The 21,688-nt window shown below is 37.6% G+C and overlaps 1 protein-coding gene and 3 long non-coding RNA genes across 4 annotated transcripts; 2 read left to right on the top strand and 2 right to left on the bottom strand.

The window, feature by feature from the left end:
• Positions 1–2,110: 2,110 nt before the first annotated feature.
• Positions 2,111–4,650, bottom strand: LOC121737285 (glycine-rich protein DOT1-like). The gene is made up of 2 exons (XM_042128921.1): positions 4,621–4,650; positions 2,111–2,627 (listed from the first exon to the last, which is right to left on the bottom strand). The coding sequence occupies exons 1-2, from the start codon at positions 4,633–4,635 to the stop codon at positions 2,262–2,264; spliced, it is 381 nt and encodes a 126-aa protein (XP_041984855.1). The 5' UTR covers positions 4,636–4,650; the 3' UTR covers positions 2,111–2,261.
• Positions 4,626–6,971, top strand: LOC121737287. The gene is made up of 2 exons (XR_006037117.1): positions 4,626–4,930; positions 6,657–6,971. It is a non-coding gene; the product is annotated as an uncharacterized LOC121737287 (long non-coding RNA).
• A 4,434-nt stretch (positions 6,972–11,405) lies between these two features.
• On the top strand, positions 11,406–12,694 carry LOC121737288. Its single transcript, XR_006037118.1, has 2 exons — positions 11,406–11,467; positions 12,448–12,694. It is a non-coding gene; the product is annotated as an uncharacterized LOC121737288 (long non-coding RNA).
• A 2,020-nt stretch (positions 12,695–14,714) lies between these two features.
• On the bottom strand, positions 14,715–17,407 carry LOC121737286. Its single transcript, XR_006037116.1, has 2 exons — positions 17,345–17,407; positions 14,715–16,299 (listed from the first exon to the last, which is right to left on the bottom strand). It is a non-coding gene; the product is annotated as an uncharacterized LOC121737286 (long non-coding RNA).
• Between the last annotated feature and the right edge of the window lie 4,281 nt (positions 17,408–21,688).

Genomic DNA, 21,688 nt, shown 5'->3' with positions numbered 1-21,688 from the left:
TACTGGTTCGATTTCAAAAATTCTTTCAGTGTTAGATAGCCCATTTATCGAAATAGTAACTAAATTTCTATGCGTCAGTGATCAATTGATATTATTTTTTATATATATTTTTTCAACTAATATAAATTATAATGGCAAAAACATCACGTCCTCGATTATTGAACATGTCGCACCAGTCATGCTATATATTTATTATGATGCAACCTAACTAACACAAGTGGTTTAATATTATAACATTTTATAGTCAAGATGAGGAAACTTTTGGTAAGCCGTAAGCTTATTATTGTTACTGTCAGCTATCTTTTCAATGTCACCCAAATATAATAGCGTTTTCGGCATCAAAACTGCCCCGGGGCAGGGCATGATACGGAAATAGCCGACCAAAACCGTGGCCGTATCACGTATCTCGCGAAAACAATGCGCCAGCAATTATTGCGCGATTATTTCTCCATAATGGCAATTCCGAAATATCAGCAAAAACAATACGAAGGCAATTGATTTTTTCTGACCATTTCTTAATATGTACAAGTACTTACTTACCTTTCTATTGAAAATAGAATCAATGTTTTCAAATAAAGTGTGAGATTATTATCGGTTTTTGTTTTGTATTGAAATTATTTTAGACATCTTGTGGGATAATATGCGTGGCCGCCACAAAGGAAGATCTTCCGACTGAGCGAGGTGGTATGCCCGGTCAGCCCCGGTCAAGCCGGAGCCCACGTGATACATTTCAGCTGTCGTATCGTATATATACCGACGCGCTCAGAAAACTTCGATAGCGCGATGCAGGAATTATGGGTACCGCCACACATCCATTAATAAGATATTATTACGTGTCTCGCAGTTCCTTCTACACACCTAAATTACTGCTACGCTGGTTGATTTTTTGATAATTCTTTATGTTATAAGGAAAATTAATAAATTTTCTAAAAACGTACACGTTTACTATACGTTACTCGGCGAAACATGGCGGTAGTGGTCATTGACTCCCTGTCAAAAACTTGTCATTTTCTATATACAGCTCGACAAGGCTTTGGCCGTGTTCGTCGGCGTATTTTTGGACAAACCTTTTATTGCGCATGTCCAAAAGATGTCATGGCAACGCAATAACAAGTTGCTGGTCAAGTCGTAAACAACGTCTTAATTGTTTATACATGATTAAAATAATAAAAGCTAAACATAAATACATAAGCCTAAATTGTCTAACAGCCGCACAAATAGTTTATGTAACACTATGATAGTGTTTGATTATTTTATTTTGGAAAATATGGATATGGATCACTTGGGAAAATTTAAAAATTCAATTGTTTTTTTTTATGAAATAAGAGGGCAAACGAGCAAACGGGTCACCTGATGGAAAACAACTTCCGTCACCCATGGACACTCGTAGCATCAGAAGAGATGCAGGTGCGTTGCCGGCCTAGTTTTTAGAGGGAATAGGGTAACACGGGAGGGTAAGGATGGGAAGGGAAGGGAATAGGGGAAGGTAGGGAAGGGAATAGGGTAGGGGATTGGGCCTCCGGTAAACTCACTCACTCGGTGAAACACAGCGCAAGCGCTGTTTCACGCAGGTTTTCTGTGAGAGCGTGGTATTTCTCCGGTCGAGCCGGCCCATTCATGCCGAAGCATGGCTCTCCCACTAGGTTTGATCATTGCAACGCCACCAACAAATTGCAATTGGGTTAAATGTCAAGTCGTAAACAGTTGTCGTTGCCATGGCATGACATGATTTGGACATGCGCAATAACTAGGTTTTGCAGTGAATGCGCTAAAAATTACGCCGACGAACACCGCCTTTTTATGAACGTGGCGAGAAAAGGAACCGCTGCTATCATACAAAAACGTCATTTTTGACAATTCTCCTTTACCAGAAGCGCTCATTGACATATTCATTTAAAGCCTTGGAGCACTATTAATTGACAGTGAAGTGTCAGAATATGTTGTCAATCGCGGCTTTTTTGATAGGGAGTCGATGACCACTACCGCAATGTTTCGCCGAGTACAGCATAGGTATGTATATTGTATAGCATAATATATTACAGACGAAGACCCTTGCCCTCGCATTTATAATATGTATAAATAATAAAGGAATATTCATAAATAAAATACAAAATAAAAATATATATAATTTAACTTAAAAGAATTTGATGTATTTCATCGCCATGTAAAACCTAGCATTAATGATAACGTGCCCGCAACAAAAATGTATATCTAGTTCAATGGGTTACAAGTTACAACCCAATACCCATATAAGGATCAAGTTACCCATTGTTATTGTTAAGTAATTTGGCATCGATAAGGTGATTTAAAAGATCGTCGAAGATGCCCACTCCACTGGCACTTTTTATCTTCTTCGCTGCGTTCACGTAGCTCGAGGAGGACCGTCCACCGGGAAGGAGGTACGTGTTAGGAACCGGATTATAAACATACTGAGGACGATATCCGCCTCCGCCATATCCGGGTCCGCCATACCCGGGTCCGCCATATCCGCCTCCGGCAGCTGCCGCTGCCGCCGCCGAGGCTGGTCCTCCAAAGCCCCTGCCCCCCGCCGCCGCCGCCCCGCTCGCGGCGCTCTGCCCCTCCACAGCGCACATCGCCGACAGCAGCAGCGCCGCGGTCAAACTGAGCTGCATTAAAGTAAATGTAACACTCACCGTAGCAACATAAAGTAATAGGGAGCGTTAAAGCGCTGTCATGTCCTCCCTCAGACAGACGTTGAGTCCAATAATTTACGACGTAGGAATTATGCCTTTAAGCCCGTCACAGACATTATACTACGTATATATATATATATATATATATATATATATATATATATATATATATATATATATATATATATATATATATATATTATACTACGTAGTATTATTATACTATGTAGCGGTCATTGACTCCCTGTCAAAAACTTGTCATTTTCTATACAAACCCGCGATTGACAATGAGGTGACAGATGTTTCTATTCTAAGGGTGATATCGTATTTTGCATACACGATATGAACACAGTATGAATTATATCACTTCTAACTCATAAATAGTGGGAAATTATCATACGAAGAGGTAATCAAGACGTTTTCTGATGAAACTATAATAGTCTGTTTCTTCACAAGAATTCAATTTTATTCTTAAGTTAAAGTATAAGTAATAGTATAAAGTAATAGGGAGCGTTAAAGCGCTGTCATGTCCTCCCTCAGACAGACGTTGAGTCCAATAATTTACGACGTAGGAATTATGCCTTTAAGCCCGTCACAGACATTATACTACGTATATATATATATATATATATATATATATATATATATATATATATATATATATATATATATATATATATATATATATATTATACTACGTAGTATTATTATACTATGTAGCGGTCATTGACTCCCTGTCAAAAACTTGTCATTTTCTATACAAACCCGCGATTGACAATGAGGTGACAGATGTTTCTATTCTAAGGGTGATATCGTATTTTGCATACACGATATGAACACAGTATGAATTATATCACTTCTAACTCATAAATAGTGGGAAATTATCATACGAAGAGGTAATCAAGACGTTTTCTGATGAAACTATAATAGTCTGTTTCTTCACAAGAATTCAATTTTATTCTTAAGTTAACAGAATGCAGTGCGAGTATTTTTCACATAGCTCCTAGACTCGAAAGGTCAATGACCGCTGGTGCCACCTTAAATTGTCCTGACTATAGTATGCTTGCGCCGCGGAACTTCGGCGTGGTGTGTTTAGACACTAAATTGGAAAATATAAAAAAGCCCTGTAGTTTAAACTCTTTTTAGTAGTTTTAGAATACACTTTAACTGTATCTATCTATCACGAATATTTTTTTCAAAAATGGATAGCTAACATCAATACAAACAAAAAATAATCTTAGACAAAACCACGTAAAGAGTCATATTTCGAAGATATGAGCTGCTAAAGTTTTACCAATTTAGGATATTGCAACTTTGGCAGTTCAAATCTTCGAAATGTGACACCTTACGCGGTTTTGTCCAAGAATATTTTTTGTTTGTATTGATGTTAGCTATCCATTTTTGAAAAAAATATTCGTGAACGCGAAAAAACACATTTAGCGAACAGTAGGTCGGCCCTCCATACAAAAATCTTCATACCCCTTTGCTTTGCAATTACTTTTATACCCTACATAATAAAAATATATTTTTTCAAACTATACACAAAATTATCTGTGACACAGCAACACACCTATTTTTTCGACGGGATTCGAACCCGCAGTCTCTACAGGATTGCGCACCGACGCGCTGAACTATTATATAATATTATTAATTGAAATAGACTGTCCAGCTTCAACATTTTATGTTACCTACCTGAGCAATCTATATATAAAAAAAAATTCAAAACTGACTGACATGGTGATCTATCAACGCACAGCCCATACCACTGGACGGATCGGGCTGAAATTTGGCATGCAGGTAGATGTTACGACGTAGGCATCCGCTAAGAAAGGATTTTGATAAATTCCAACCCCAAGGAGTTAAAATAGGGGATGAAATTTTGTATACAATAATACTTCTTAACGCGAGCGAAGCCGCGGGCAAAAGCTCGTATGTAATAAATTCAATAAAAAAGTAACAGTCTTACCATTCCTTTGTCCATTTTGACGGTGTACAACCCAATCGAAGCAACTTACTGTTTATATAGCGGTTTGAAGCCTGATAATATTTAATTAATATTATATTATATTAGCCATTGGTCACGACCATGTGATGACCACTCATAAAACTTGCTATCATCGCACGAACACACTTTCATGTACGAACCAGCAGCGGTCAGACACACACAGAGTTACCAACAAGGATAGTAACATCTCATATTAATTTTGTCGTTTAATATGACTCTTCTCGCGAACTGGACAATAGCAAGGCGGCGAAGGGAAAACTTGCGATTGTGGGTAAGTATACAGTCTGTCAAAAAAGTGAAGAAATTAAAAAGTGGCAACATATATGATGTAAAAAGTGATGACACTATGTGTCATCCCTTTTTTCTTAGATTAATTTGAATGGGATGACACTAAGATGTTGCCACTTTTTAATTTCGTCACTTTTTTGACAGATTATATTTATATGTGTATTTTTACTTCTTTTTGCGTGAATGACAATGTCATGTGGAAGTATCACTGAACAGGATGACCAATAACAATAATCTTGTAGCACTGGAATGACATTGTCATGGGAGTGTGAAGGTCTAAACTTTATGTTGTTGTCTGGAGTGTAAGTTATAAAAATATTTTATTCATTAATAATAGATAATCATACATGACAAATTGATAGAGCTGTTATATTATGAACGTATCATATAGAAAATGATACTTGGATGACTTTTAAAATAGTCTTTTAAAAGTCATATTGCGACAACGCTTTAAATTAATGTGGGCGTGGGCGCTGCAGGTAAAGGGAGAATTATCGTTAAAAAACCGACCAAGTGCGTGTCGTGTCAAGGGTTACCTACCGCTAGTTTTTGATAATTTTTGTATGGTCAATGAATGTATATTTCAGTAACAACATCATATTTTCAGTTACGTTTAAAGGAATTTGATCGAAAACTTACCCTATTCCCTCCTAAAAGGCCGGCAACGCACCTGCAGCTCTTCTGATGCTGCGAGTGTCCATGGGCGACGGAAGTTGCTTTCCATGAGGTGACTCGTTTGCTCGTTTGCCCCCTTATTTTCATTTAAAAAAAACACGCTGGCATTTTGTAGCGATACATTCGCGCGTTTAGCAAAGGATTGTTAGTTGCATTTGCATCTTGTGTCTGTTGCGATTCAAAAGCGCGATTGTTGCGAGTTAAACGTCATATCATATCATAAAACGTGACAAACATGTACATTTGTTACACAAAGTGACAAAAAAATGCATAAAACGATCATAACTAGTCAATCATTAGATATCTGAAGAACAACAACAAACACAAAGACGACATGCAAAAACTCGTGGTAAGTTCACTAATGCCATTATTTTATTTTATATGAAACATAATAACCTCCTTTTTTGAGTTGGTAGATTACATTAAAATCTAGAAATGAACTCAATTGAAAAATTGTTTTTTTTTTTTAATTATCTTCGAATTCATGGATGCCTTTGATTTAACTTTTTTGTTTTTTGGTCAGGTACAACTTACACCAATCTAGTTTATTCGCTTGTTTACTCTATCTGGCTAATATTAACGAATGTTTAATGTTGATGAATTTTTCTAATATTATCAAATGCATATGCTTAGATGCGATCTTTTGGAGTTGATCAACGATGATTAGCTATGTCCACACTGTGCACTTTCATCTTCAATTTTCGTCATCAACCTTCATATTGGCCCATTCAATTATTGATTGCGCCAAGGAATGCAACGCCAATATTGTCATTTTTGAAGTTTTGGATATGGTCAGAATGCATGCGTCGCGGGCATGCCTCACGTGCGCTGTTGACTGCGCTATAACACATGCCCTTGATGAACAAAAAAAGGCACAGTGTGGACATAGCTATTCGTCACTTACGTGTCACGTGACACGGCCTTTCCCAGCAGCTTTATTATCGACATAATATGCCGCTTCATATTATAAGATCGTATCGTACCTTTATCCTTACAGCATTTTAATCTGTTAACAGCTGATTCTGACATTTCAGATCCTTTTCATCCTTGTCATCCTGTCAAATGCAGCTGAAAGTGCGGTTGCAGCCGCTTCTGCTGCTGCGGCAAGCGGCAACGGCGCTGCGGCAGCCGCCAGCGCAGGTGCGCCAATCGCCAACGTTGGTGCGGTGAGGTCCTCTGTGATAAGACCCGCTTACGGAGGCCCCAGAATCACAAAAATTTTCGAAATCGTCCCAACCGTACTCCATGAGTTCTCCGGCCTGGGTATACTCTCTCACATACTAAACCACGGCATCACCATTAATCTTCTTAATAACGAAAATGGTAAATAAATTATTTTTTTGTATATATTATTTTGTTTTTCTTTTGTGGGACCGCGCCATCACGATTAGAGCCATACCTCACCGGGCCGCCACAGCGACGTGGCGACTGGCGAGCAACGCCGCCAACTAGTTCTATTGAGATGTGTGACAGCTAACTCATCTGGCGACCGACTGGCGACGTTGCCAAGTAGCCAGTGTAGCCAGAGTCGTTGACGTTGCCAGTTGTTGGCACGTCTTTGTATGCTCCGTCACTCAATCAGTCGCTGATTTTAGTGATATCCTCATAATTGAAATTTTTTTCACTTATCTTCATAGAATTTAAGAAAAACGCCGCTTTGCGGCGACGTAGAGATGTCAAGGGAGGGAGGCCAGACGTTGCCATGGTAAAGGCACTGGCTTCCCGGTGAGGTATGACTAGTGTTGCCAGGTGTCCCGATTTGCGCGGGACGTCCCGATTTTCAAGGGTCTGGGGACGCGTCCCGATTTATACCTAATCGGGACGCCAAATGTCCCGATAAATCAAAAAGTGAAAAAGAAAATCATATTTTTTTTTTAAGTAGGTAGGTGCGTAGTTTTTAATTTTTTACTCATCACATCACTATTTCAAATTCAAAATGGCATCAGCTTCACGTCACTTCGCATTGCATGAACGAGAGAGCGTAATGTAATGGATACTCGTAAGAGTGAGAGAGTTGAGACGTGTGTATGCATTGCGAACGTCACTCAATCAATCGGTCAATACTCAATTCGGTCGGTCGGTCGGTCATTCGGCAATCTGCATTCTTCCATTTCGTTCACGTTTTGAAGTGCTTTTGTGCCTTTTGTGTGTCTTTAGATTAGAATATTATAAAATAGTAAATAAAAAATTTGGACTACGATTAATTATAGGTATATTTTAATAGGGAGATTTTTTCCAGCCAGGTAAGAACTACTTGAGAACTACTTGAAAAAATTGAGGCAGAGAATTGAAGATTAATTTATGGGATTTACGTGCAGTAACTTGATTAAAAAGTTGCCTGCTGATAAAGCGACTAAAATAAAAAAAGACTGTTGTGCGTGGTACAAATATGTTCTTCATTACATTGAAACCAAGTATGACTTCAAGGATAGCAGATTGGACTTATTTAAACCATTTTCTCTCCAAGATGATTCATTTACTTACACGTAAGTATGTAAAATCAAAGAATTAGTCACAGCAGCTGTGCAAAACAAAGACTTAACGCCGCTACAAAAATGGCACAACATTTTTAAAGATAATCAAGATTTGAAAAATCTCCTAAAATTATTTTCTTTTATGGCTTCAATTCCAGTGTCAAACGCGACAAGAGAAAGGGCGTTTTCCCAAGCCAACTTAATTTGGTCTGAGAGGCGAAACCGTTTGACACTGGAGCATGTGAAAGCAGAAATTCATATAAAAACTAACTTCAGTATGACTTGTAATGAATTTTATAAATATGCTTTAAAAAACAAGGCCATTTTAAAGGCGGCAAAGTCCAATGAAAAACTGACTACTTGTTTTAGAATAAAGACATATTTGATATAGATGTGGCGGTACCCACAATTCGCCTAACATTCCTGCATCGCGCCATCGAAGTTTCGGAGAACGGCAAGATATATACAACGTCTGAGATGACGTCAGTGGGCTTCGGCCTGACCGAGTATGCTATCTCGCTCGGTCGGAAGATCTTCCTTTTCGGCCGCCACGAACAACGTTAAATTGGTGACGACCGACAAGAACACGCATCCTTGTGGACATCAATCATCATCAACACTCCCCGCCCCTCCGCACCACGTCAGCAGACATCAAGCATAACCGGGTCGCCTCGACCATAAGCCGCGTTGGAGGTCCGCGCCGGTCGAACCCGCGTCTGGCTTGAACGGGGCAGCCATAGGCTACAACGACCGGTCAACAAGCAGAGCACGGGGTCCCTCTCCTGGTCATTGCACGCGTAGCTTCGGCCCACACCTGACAACACAAGCGCATCGAAGAATACCACAGGTCTTCGGGGGGGAGTGATGTGGCGGTACCCACAATTCGCCTAACATTCCTGCATCGCGCCATCGAAGTTTCGGAGAACGGCAAGATATATACAACGTCTGAGATGACGTCAGTGGGCTTCGGCCTGACCGAGTATGCTATCTCGCTCGGTCGGAAGATCTTCCTTTTCGGCCGCCACGAACAACGTTAAAATATAAAACTAAACTTGCACTATTAATATAGAATGCAATAAATTAAACCCTAATTTATAAACACCTTGTTTTTTGTCTGTCCCGATCTGCAACCCTAAATCCCGATTTTCTTGACCTCATGTACCGACTGAAAACAAATCGGACCTGGCAACACTAGGTATGACTCATGTTCTTAGGGCCAGGCCACAACACTGCGTTGAGGCGTCGTATCGCAAAAACAACATCGCACAGAAATGCGATGCGTTGTTACAACGCAAAAATTTCATCGGAAATGTCGCTGACGCATCGCAAATTTCCACGATGCATTCTGCGACGTCGTAGATGTTTACGATGCGGCGGCGCAACGCATTATTGTGGCCTGGCCCTTAGTAACGAAAATGTTCCATGGTCCTATGGTAAATAAATTCTTTTTAGTGTATTTTGTTTCTGTTTCGCATCTGGAATTTATGGAACTTTACGTAATTAAGGCAAAGACATGATACTGATAAGTATCTTGTCTCTGAATTAAGGTTCCATGTATGGAAGCTGTCATGTTTAAAAAATATTGTTTCAGTCCAGCTACAAATAATATAGTTTTTATTATTCGTAGCAGTCCACGATAGTTTTAGTGCACAATGTATACAATAGATAATAGTACAAAAAAAGGTTAATGACCGTATCCCGCCGTTAAATTTTGGTTTGGCGAGGTTTAAAATGTATTAGTTTTTAAGTTTTTGAAATGAATAAAAAAATATACTTACATATTATAAAAAAATTAGATACACGCCTACGCCCTGCAACTTGCAAGGCTCTACTAGCTAAATAGAACTAAGCTGGCAATTGATAAAAGTATCACTAATTGAGAGAAAACTGTTGTACTCAATGATATTCTACTTCATCATTGACTTATATAGATATGTTACGTCCATACTATTTTCCGGCTTAAATCTCTTCCGAACAATTTTTTAAATTCAAAATTGCAAACATTGACAAATTTGACAGATAAGTGAAACAAAATATACGAAAAACCATTTACATAAAAGAGACAGTTCTATTTTTAAACGTCGAATCGTATCGCTGTCTCTTTCTTCGCCTGAGCTATGACGAAAATTCGATTTTTTCCAGATTGTTCGAAAAAATAATTGAAAATGTAAATAATCGAGGTATTTATTGCAATCAAGAGATGTGGTAAGAGATTCCATGTGTTTTGTTTACTTTCGAGTCATTATTGGTACATTTTCGAAACACGCACGACGTCATTTTCAATTTATTTAGGTAAGACAAGACGCGGCACGTTCGTGACTGCGCCGATGCAGACTAAACAACAGACGGCCCAATTGGGCCGTATTTGAATCTTCACAACGCGCGCGGTAGTAACATAATATCTGCTTTGAGTTTTTCATCAGCGGTTACTGATGAAAAACTGTGGTACTATTATCTATTCTGTGGTATTGCAATCAATTTGTCGTTGACCTATCCCCTACCCAGCCGAAATGAAAACTATATTGAGTAATTTTTGGTGACGGTTTCTTTGTTACGACGAAGTCCTCCTGTATTTAGCTTTTTATTGTATTTTTTGCATTTTTGTTACATTCGTTTGTATTTAGTCTGGATTTATAAAGTTCCAGATCATAGGCATTTTATGATAAAATAGTTCAATAAACTAAATAATAATTGGCCAAGTGCGAGTCGGACTCACGCACAAAGGGTTTCGTACCGCGAAAGTATGCAAAAAATGTGTTTTTTGTATGGGAGCCCCTCTTAAACATTATTTTTTATTTTATTATGAATTATTAAATCGCATTTTAAATTATTAAGCGCAGCTATCAGTGCCGTTAACAGTCTTTTGCGCCCTGTGCGAGCTTCTACAACTGCGCCCTTGCTTTATATACCCAAAGCAATGTATAGGTCTATTTTACTGTTGGAATCGTGCTCTAGGGGCGCAGCGGGAACTATTATCGGGAGCAAACCGAAAAAATAATAGTCCTGTCTGGCTTGGCCATTTTTGCGCGCCCCTTTATCTTAAATATATATATATTATAAAAGTATTAAATATATTTCCGTTGTCTGGTACCCGTAACACAAGTCCTTCAGGTACTTATCACGGGGCCAGACTGACGTGGTGTGAAGCGTCCATAGATATTAAAAAATGCTTTATTTATTTTATTATACGTATAATATGGGTTGTATATTTTATAATTATTATTAATGATCGTGATACGTGTGCATATTGTTATCTATATTTTATATACTTATCGTAAAATGTTGCACTAAAATATATCAATAAATAAACTAGATTATAAAATATTGTAGTGTCTTGAATTATACTCGTAGTCAGCATGAACAACGCATTAGTAAGTTATATATTTTTTTGTATATTATTATATCATATTATTATTTATTAATAAGTCGAAGAGCTTAAAACTAAGCAATAAAGTATCTATCTATCTATCTATCAATCTATTTAAATAAAGAAATAAAAAGCTGCTGCCAAAAGGCCGAAACAAGAAAATATTTTAATTTATAATAAGAAATGTTCGAGGTAGCGCGGTAGTCTATGTTCATTCATATAATTTTTTGGACACTCGATTGCAAATCAGCCTTGAATTGTACATATTTTGGCATATAAACGACGTATTTGTACAATAAAAATCTACAGAAGTTGTAAGCTACCTAGTAGTCGCTCTTCTTCGGCAAAAACAGAAAATTTTAGACTTTAAGAGGATTCCACACCGCCATTATTTCCATACAAACGTTGTCCCCTGTTTCCTCCCTGGATAATGCTAGTAGAGTTATAATTTTTTTCCTGAATATCTACGGCCACTAATACAATGTCCCTATGTTTTCTTTTTTTTCATAATTTAATTATTAAATAAGATATGAACGTTCAAAAACCCAAAAAAATGGCCAGATTTTCCACTGTGTTCAAACGTCCAGAAAACAGATTTGGCTAGATTATACAAAAAAAGCAAAACATAGGAACATAGCTCAAGCCTTTTTTTAATCTTTAATGAAAAAAGTACTTAAATCGGTTAAGTTTTGGAGAAGGAATCAGGGGACAACGAATCGTTGATTTTCTGGATTTTCTGCAGTTGTCTCTATCGCGTTCTGCGGTATAGGCTTGAGGTAAGGGAGACAGCTATAGATATTACACGTACTTTTTTTTCATTTCTCTAGCCCCTGTTGTATCCTCTTAACAGTTCTTCCTTTAGGATTCTTAAGCATATTCCCACAACTTATATACTAAAACAACGTCTGCTGGATCATCCAGTTTTTGTAAATGAAGTGTAAGTGTAAAACACGGAAGGGTACGTGTATGTTACGCTTTTTTCAGGCAATTGTCATTATGGCTCTGATGTGTTTCCAAGCAGTATGTGGCCACGTCACATACAGTTATTTAACAGCAGGCGGACATCCCAGCCATACTACTAAAGTGTTTCCTACTTTCTTCGAAGAGGCTACTGTCAAAAAGAAGTTTTCCAACCTGGATGTGATCTCTGGAACACTCGCCCATGGTACCACAATCGGTGTTATAAGTAACGCAGCGCATGGAAAAAAGAGTAAGCAGAAATAAATTGATAGCCTTTTAAAATGCTTTATTATTGTTGCTCCCCTCTCCCGCGGAATAACTTGATGTTGCATGCAACTTCGTTTGCATTAAATAATCGGCCAAGTACGAGTCGGACTCGCGTACGAAGGGTTTCGTACCAGTATAGAGCAAAATTAGACCAAAAATTGTGTTTTTTGTATGGGAGCCCCCCTTAATTTTTATTTTAATTAAATATTATTATTGATTTTATTGATTGATATTATTGATTTTCCACAAAATTTTTAGTTAAGTATTATATATAACTAAGGATTTTGTGGAAAATTCAAGTACCTTCCTGTTGCCATTATTGATATACTTAGAGCAAAAAAGGCTAAAAAATCACGTTTACTGTACGGGAGCCCCCCTTAAATTTTAGGGCTTATGGGCTTCCCAGCCCCTTCGGTATATTTAGCAAGTATTTAATAAAAAATCCTATGGAGATCCTCTCCCTTTTTGTGGGTCTTCGTTTTGAGTGATATCTGCTTCTCATCTACAACCCATCTCATCTACGTGCTAAAGGATTACGAACTATTTTGACTTTTAATGTTTTCTTTTCTTTAAAATGGTGTATTTAACGTCTCTACTAATTTTCAGCTCTATGCGAATTATTCCTAGGTTACGCTTTGACGTGGGAGAGCCATGCTTCGGCACGAATGGGCCGGCTCGACCGGAGAGATACCACGTCCTTACAGAAAACCGGCGTGAAACAGCGCTTCCGCTGTGTTTCGCCGAGTAAGTGAGTTTACCGGAGGCCCAATCCCCTACACTTTTCCTTTCCCTACCCTCCCCTATTTCCTCCCGTACCCTCCCCTATTCCCTTCCCTACCCTCCCCTATTACCCCTTAGAAGGCCGGCAACGCACCTGCAGCTCTTCTGATGCTGCGAGTGTCCATGGGCGACGGAAGTTGCTTTCCATCAGGTGACCCGTTTGCTCGTTTGCCCCCTTATTTCATAAAAAAAAAAGGTACGACTTAGTTTGTCTAATTTGTCTGGTCTATTGGGCTTTATAGTAGTCGGGTTGAAACGAGTAACAGCAGGGGCGAGTGGTTTCAAAAATTCTTGCAACGAAGAAAAGACTTAAACGCGCACGAAGTCGCGCTCCAAATTTAGTTTAAAATAACATTCACTATGTTATCACTTATCACAATATTTTTACGTAAACTTTAATTTATCTATACATATAAATAAAATTAAAGTGTCTATTTGTAATATTGAAAGAACCGTTTCTTACTACATGCATATAAATGTACTTACGATACATATACCAAAATAGCATTTTTAACAATTTTTGTCTCTCTGTATGTCTGTCTGTTTGTTCCGGCTAATCTCCGAAACGGCTGGGGTGAATTTGACTTTTTTTGGCAGGTAGCTGATGTAATAAGGAGTAACTTAGGCTACTTTTAACTGACTTTCAATAAAGGAGGAGGATATATTTTATTTTTTTATATATTTTTTATTATAATCTTCGTTATCACATTTTGCTGACGCGGACGAAGTCGCGGGCAACAGCTAGTAACATAATAAAATCAACTTAATATTTTTATTACATCAATCACGTTTCATCGTGGCTTAATTCTTTAGTTTACAACTAGATACTAATTGTATAAAATTACTAGCTACTCCGGCAAACGTTTCTTTGCCTTATAAAGTATTTCGCCCGTATTATTTTATAAGTGACTAAATAAGTATGTCACCATGGCAACGTCCATCGCTATCCCGTCGCATTTAAAACAATGGTCGCCGTCATTCTCGAGTTGTAATAATTTACTATTATTTATTAAAAAAATGCACTTATCAATATAAAAAGTAACCAGTAGCCGATTCTCAGACCCACTGAATATGCATATAAAATTTGGTTAAAATCAGTAAAGCCGTTTCAGAGGAGTACGCGGCCTACCGCCTCACATTGTGACACGAGAATTTTATATATTAAGGTATTATGGTGTAGGACTTTGCTTGCGTGGAGTTCGAGCCTTTTCCACATATTATTATGGTCAACAAAAAAAACAATAAATGCTGCAGCCACTTTAATTGCTTGACTTAAATTAATTACAAAGATCGATTTCCATTGATAACGCCGAGTTTCTAGGCCTAGAACTTCATTTATACTTAAGCGTAGATTGCTTTTATATATTTCTTCTATGAATAATAACCAGTAATCAGTTGTAATTGTGTCTCGTGTGTACTAAAAATATTTTTTTCTTTCTTTCTTATTTATCACTCGATTTAATAACTGTCGTATTCTGTATTTAACACTCAATATAATATTAATACTCTGAATAAGATAAATTATAATTAATACAGTGATTTACAATATTTAACATTACAATAAGAAGTAACCAATCTCGTTCTTATTTATTTTTCCGACTGCGCCAATAAAGGTGTACTGCCTCTAACAGTTTCGTTTATGTCTCAGTCGTGACTCGCGACAGTTATATCTAGATGGTTATGACAGGCCAAGACCATCTAGATATCACTGTCTATGGAGCTTCTTCATAATTTCCGTTATTCACAGCCTAAATTGACTTTAAACATCACATCAAGGTTTACTTCATTACGCCGCAAAAATTAAAATCGTTTCTTAGCAGCTGTCGTATTAAAAAAGATCTAGGCGCTTTTATGCTCTATTCGACCCCTCGATTCTACCTTCAAACCAGTGACGGATTAAGATTACTTGATGCCCTAACCAATCCATGCCTGTGGGTCCCCCTATCTGTACGTCAACTAGAATCGGTCTTTAAACCTTTACCGCCCAAAAACGTTAGTTTTTTCCTAGAAACTTTTTTTGGTGTGGTTTTTGGTGACGTGAGAGTGAGATGTGAACGCGCCCAAAGGACGGATTTTTTTGTGCTTCTTCTGGTGCCCCCTCAGACGTGATGCCCTAGGCAAGTGTTTAATTTGATTAAGGGTTAATCCGCCATTGCTTCAAACATACATTGATCGAAGATAGAAAATCTGGGGTCAAACACAAAATAATAACATTTTTAGAGTCATGTAACCCAAGAGAGTAAGTAGAGATCAAACACGCAGGTTTTTTCACCTTTATAAACGCTTAATAGGCCTTATTCAGACTCCCTATACCTTAATAGCACTCTCAGTAATATCTAAAACCATTAGGAACCTATCAGACAGAGAGCGGTCACACGTTTAAACGTTTTGCGTTCGAGTGGTCAGTCACACAGGAGCAATTCTGACGCAGTCAGAACGCCCCCTGTGTGAGTATATCTATGTAACGTAATACAACACAAAGAACGCAAAACTGACCGCTTGAACGATTGACCGCGTAACTGCTCTTTACAGGTCTCTTATGTGGTTTCCATTAATATATTTTCTTACATTGTATTGGCATTATTTACATAGCAAATAATGTAACTTCTCATGATTCCATGACTCTAAAAACGCCCGAAACCCGTTTTAATTGTCGTTGTTAGGTTTGTCTTTCGGCATGTCAGGCATATGGGTGGAGTTGATGTCGTGGTTGGGGAACTTAGGGTGCTCCGGGTGGTTCGGATGGTTGGGGTGGTCACCGAGGGCCTGAGGAGGCTTCGGGTCCTCAGATGACACTGCCGCTACCAGTACCAGGACGCAGAGGAAGATCTGTTAACAAAAAGAATTTAGAAAATGAAAAACAATAATATTTAAAAGATTAACACCAAACAAAATAATATTACGACAAACAAAAAAGGTATTTTTCATTATTTAGTCGTAATACATATATATATAAAACTCAAAGGTGACTGACTGACTGACTGACATGGTGATCTATCAACGCACAGCCCAAACCATTGGACCGATCGGACTGAAATTTGGCATGCAGGTAGATGATATGACGTAGGCATCCTCTAAGAAAGGATTTTGATCGATTCTACCTCCAAGGGGTTAAAATAGGGGATGAAAGTTTGTATATAATAATACTTCTTAACGCGAGCGAAGCCGTCATATTATAATTTGTTAGATATTATATTTTACACCATATTTATTAAGTGCTATCAGAGAATTTGATTCATAGGCAAATTACGGACCTACGTTATTTGGTTGGATTCTGTCACTTCAATGTGAATCGTAAATATAACTTAAAATATTGGCTGCCGGCTGGGCTCGACTTAATGCGACCAAATATCGTAAATCTACCATCTGCCTATGACTCAATATATTCGATGGTACATTTTTGTTTGAATTGATTTAGTACCCATTTATAATATTTTTTTAAATTCATTAGTTGATGATCAGTTACATTAAAATAAAATAAAACCTTACGACTTCATCATACATTATAATTTACTTTAGCTAGATCAATTATCAAGATACACAGGCAATTTATATTACCATGCGAATATTATTCGCCATAGTTTAGAGAAAAGAACAGTAAATGCACTAGCCCAGGCAAAAGCTTACAGCCATATCAGAGACAATTATTGATAACTGAACTTTAATAAGGAATGTCACAAAAATTATAATATGAGATGTATCTCATTATCTTTAATTTAAAGTTAAGTGATCATAAAATGACCCTAAGAACAGCTGTCCTAGTGAAAAAAATTACAATATAAAACTAAGTTGGCAACATGAAGTAGAAAAAAAAAATAGAACGAACGATAAAATTATGATAATGATATAAAGTAAGTATAAAACTTGGACTCACCACAACTCGTGACATCTTGCTAGACTATAATCTCTTGTAATACAAGTGATTATCCGACTTAGAGATCATCTTTTATACATGATATCTACTAATAAAACACACGTTTTTATGACAGACAAACAATGGGTCAATTAATAAGGCATGGCGGATGTCAACTGATTGACAATAATTCTATTTCTAATGAAGTCTTGCGGACTTGGAGATCCTTGGAAATACAGATAATATGACGTATGTAGCAAAAGTACTTTTGTCATGTCATAAGTCTATATCTACTAATTAGAACGGAACTAAAAATAAATGCGAAAGTGTGTTCGTCAGTCCGTCTTTTTTTATAAACGAATTTATGTGCAATGAAGTTGCAGGCGTCATCTGGTTTAGTTATAAATTCATAATAATAATAATTAATTATTCATCATATCAGCCTATAGTCGTCCAATGCTGGATATAGGCCTCTCTCAATGAACGCCAAGATGACCGATCTCCTGCTACTCGCATCCAACATGGGCCCGCAAATAAATGGAGACCTACACCCCGATTATTACCTAGCCTTGGTCTCCATTCCAGAGTAAGTTTACTCCAGCGATCGTCTGTTCTTCGAGCTACGTGACCAGCCCAGTTCCACTTCAGCGTACTGATTCTCTGCACTACGGTCTTTAGTTCTTTGACGAATTGTTTCATTTCAAAGCTTATCCGCCAAAGAAACCCCGAGCATAGCTATATAGCATATTTATTATTATCTAAGAATAATAATTATTGTGACACTTTTTGTATCTAGTTTACTGCCTGTTAGCTCTTCATACTTAAACGCCTGAATTGATTTAAATGAACATAGAATAGTTTTTATCTCTGAAATATATTCGGTATCGGAAAGTCGAAACAACTAACGGGACAACAAGCTTGCACAAACAAGATTCTCTAGACACTGTGACAGAAGTATTTGCTACTGTACCTATATTTATACTGTGACAGGAGCCTGCATGGGCGAAAAATTTATATTTTACCTTTTTTAATAAAAATTCCTCATGTTGGATTAAAGCAGAAGACAGCAGTAGTAGCCGAGATAGTAATTATAAAATTGCTATGTTGCAAGATGAAAGAAAAATAATTGAACCAATTAATGTTGATTGTAATTATGTAATGGATCGTTTTTAGAGTAGACAAAGTAATTATTAACTTAATTATAGATTTCATTGTGAAATGGAGCTGTTATATAATTATCTGACTATTTAAAATATTTTAACTAGGTATATTGTTTATAATATAGACGTTAAGAAAGAAAACTAAAATCTGCACCCCTTGGAAATTATTTCTGCCGGCGCCTATGTGTTTGTATTAATTTAAAACAGACTTCCAAGGTAAAAACAATAATAACATCCTTATAATATGAACTAAAAAGTTTTAAATATTTTTTCCTATCTAATAGTGCCTTTTTCCGAATTCGGCTAAAACTCAACTAGGTACTTCTGTACTCAATCTTCATCATTTTGAAGTCGGTACCAGATATAGCTGAATCTTCAGTCTGCCAGAATATTTGAAACTTTTGTAACTGGCACGACATAAAAAATATAATCATTTAATTGAGACAGGCATGTTACTTGCATTATCGAAGCAGCTTACTTCTTAAAGTAATGTCAAATGTGTGCCTTACGCTCTGGAGTTAAGACTGAATTTGTTATGTTCAATTTTTTATGACATTGGTGACCCTGACGTGGTAATGATGATGATGATGATGATGAATGTATTAAATAATTATACACTTTCCTTGCACTTATTCCATTATAAATACACGACCGGTTTCGAAAAAATACACACCTGATGATGATTTTTTCGAAACCGGTCGTGTATTTAACAATTTTGAAATAAATATCTAAAAGGCGGAGCAATCGTTGTACATACAAAAAAAAATCCACAGCCGAATATATTATAACTCCTCGTTTTTTGGAAGTCGGTTAAATAATAAGTGATAATACTTTAGGGTGTGTACATGTTCCTTGTGGAGAGTTTACTGTGAAAGTAGCAGTTCTGAAAGACGAAATTTTTTTGTCACTTTTGTATGGACAACAGGCCCGGATCTAGGGGGGGGGCGAGAGGGTGCACTTGCCCCGGGCGGCAAAGATTGGGGAGCGGCCAGAGGCCACCTCTCAATCTTTTGCCGCTTTCTTAACCGCCGCGTGCGCCACCGGTGCTACTCCGTCAACTTTGTTTCGCAGAATTCTATCTGTTGTTACAAGACTTTGAGGCGCCCCTAGTCGCCAAGGACCTCGGCGTGACTTCTCACCACCGCCACTTCAATTCAACAAAGTTCTGTAGAACTCGTTCTGGGGTTAAAACCTATATGACCATAAAAATTATTACCTATTTTTGCTTGGAGGGCGGCAAATTGGGATTCTGCTCCCCCCTTTTTAAAACGTAGATCCGGGCCTGATGGACAAGGGCCCGAGCGTCCCGAGTTTCCCCATACAAAAGTGGAAAAAAATGTTGGTTTTTCAGCGCTGCTACTTTCACGGTGAACTCTCTACAAAGAGTTATCACTTATTTTTGTTACACCCTGTATATTATGTTAAAAATACCCTTAGGAAGCAGGCGCCAAGTTGATTTAAGCCTGTTATGGTGAACCATAGGTGAACCGTAAGTGTGCTTTATTATATTATGTTAAGATTTGCTATGGATAATCGTAAATCGTCAACGTACTTTGTTAAAATAAATATGTTTTAAAACAAGATAGATCACGAACTTCATGACTACAAAAATGATTTGGTTGCGATTCATTTTACAGATTGCATTTTAGCTTTGCTTGTGCGCCAAATAATATAATCTATGGGACAAAATGACGAAACTTCTGGTGAGGATTGATACGCTTAAATCTAGTTAGTGTCAAAAAGTATTAAGTGTATGTGCCTCTTCACTTCACACACAACATCCATGCTGGTCCACTACAAGCCAACGCCATTGTGTAGACGGGGTAATAATGTATGATGGCGGACGATTTCTAGGCGTGGCGCGCAATAGCTTGGCCTGCAGCGGGCCATCGTGGGCCATTGTGTACTGTCAACTCATTCATACTGATTGGAATTAATTAAGCTTTATTGCACCCCCATGTTATTCTTAACTTTTGATTCTCAGGGCCTGCTTCACCACTTTCTTATAAAGTGCCTAAAAGGCTATTCACAACTTTTTGACAGATTCTCCACACTTGATCTGTCAAGTTAATTGGTGGATTAACTGGTGGAGATAGCCTTATCAGGAAGTGGTGAACTAGGCCCTTAATATTGTAGATGTTAATCACCATCCTGGTGCTTCTGTCAGCGTGTGAAGCGTGTAACGAGGAGGTGGTGACAGCGGCGAAACGCGTCGTCAGTGACGCCCAGACGCTCTTCAGCAAAATGTTCCAAGCTGCCTTCAACTTCACCGGGGGAATACATATAAAGATTTGAATACTAATAAATATCTGATGGTAGATTTGTAGGCAAATTCCAGGTCTACCTTATAAGGCGTCCACAAATTACGTGAGGTGTTTTTTTTGGGACCCCCCCTGCCCCTCTGGTGACATTTCGTGAGATTTTATCTAACCCCCTCCCCCGCCTACCAATCTCAAGTGAGATTTTTCAAAATGTGGGTTTCTTACGTACACGAGTTGGAATGTTAGACAGTTACTTAGATGTTTAACGGCAATGAACGAAAATATTATTTTGTATCGAATGAATTAGTGAATGATCTTAATCGTATTACAATTAAGCTTACGATTAAATCTTATGCATACCTAAGTACATTATGGATGAAATTGACCACATAGTATATATTTTTTTTTACATTGAAAGAAAAAATGACATGAGATTTGCCGAGACCCCCCCCCCCCCCCCCCTCTCTCCAACGTAAGATTAGACGAGGTTCGACTCGACCACCTCCCTCCCCTTAAACACCTCACGTAATTTGTGGACGCCCCCTTATTTGTTCGGGTTGTGTGTCAAACTCACTCAGAAGAATATTACTAACTACTACTATTGACTTGAAACAAACCAACCAAAAAACTAAGATTATTATTTATTATAAGGGAGTATTTAGATTGTAGATACTCCTATAATAATCTTGGTAGCAACTACCAACTTTCATTGTAATAAATAGTACTCTTATAAAATAAGGCGTAGACTAGCTGTTGTGTTTACGTGACATTGTGGTATTGCAAGCATTTGACCATCATCAGTTTTTAAATTTACTTTGTTGTTCTGTCTTACATACTTATTAGAACATATTATTATTAAAACCACAGTACTTATATCAATAAAATAACGCACAACACGTCACAATTATAATAATTACGGTATGTTTTAAAAAATCAAACTTTAA

This window comes from Aricia agestis, chromosome 20, assembly GCF_905147365.1.
Source record: "Aricia agestis chromosome 20, ilAriAges1.1, whole genome shotgun sequence".
Lineage (NCBI taxonomy): Eukaryota > Metazoa > Arthropoda > Insecta > Lepidoptera > Lycaenidae > Aricia > Aricia agestis.
This window is presented reverse-complemented; position numbering and strand designations above follow the sequence as displayed.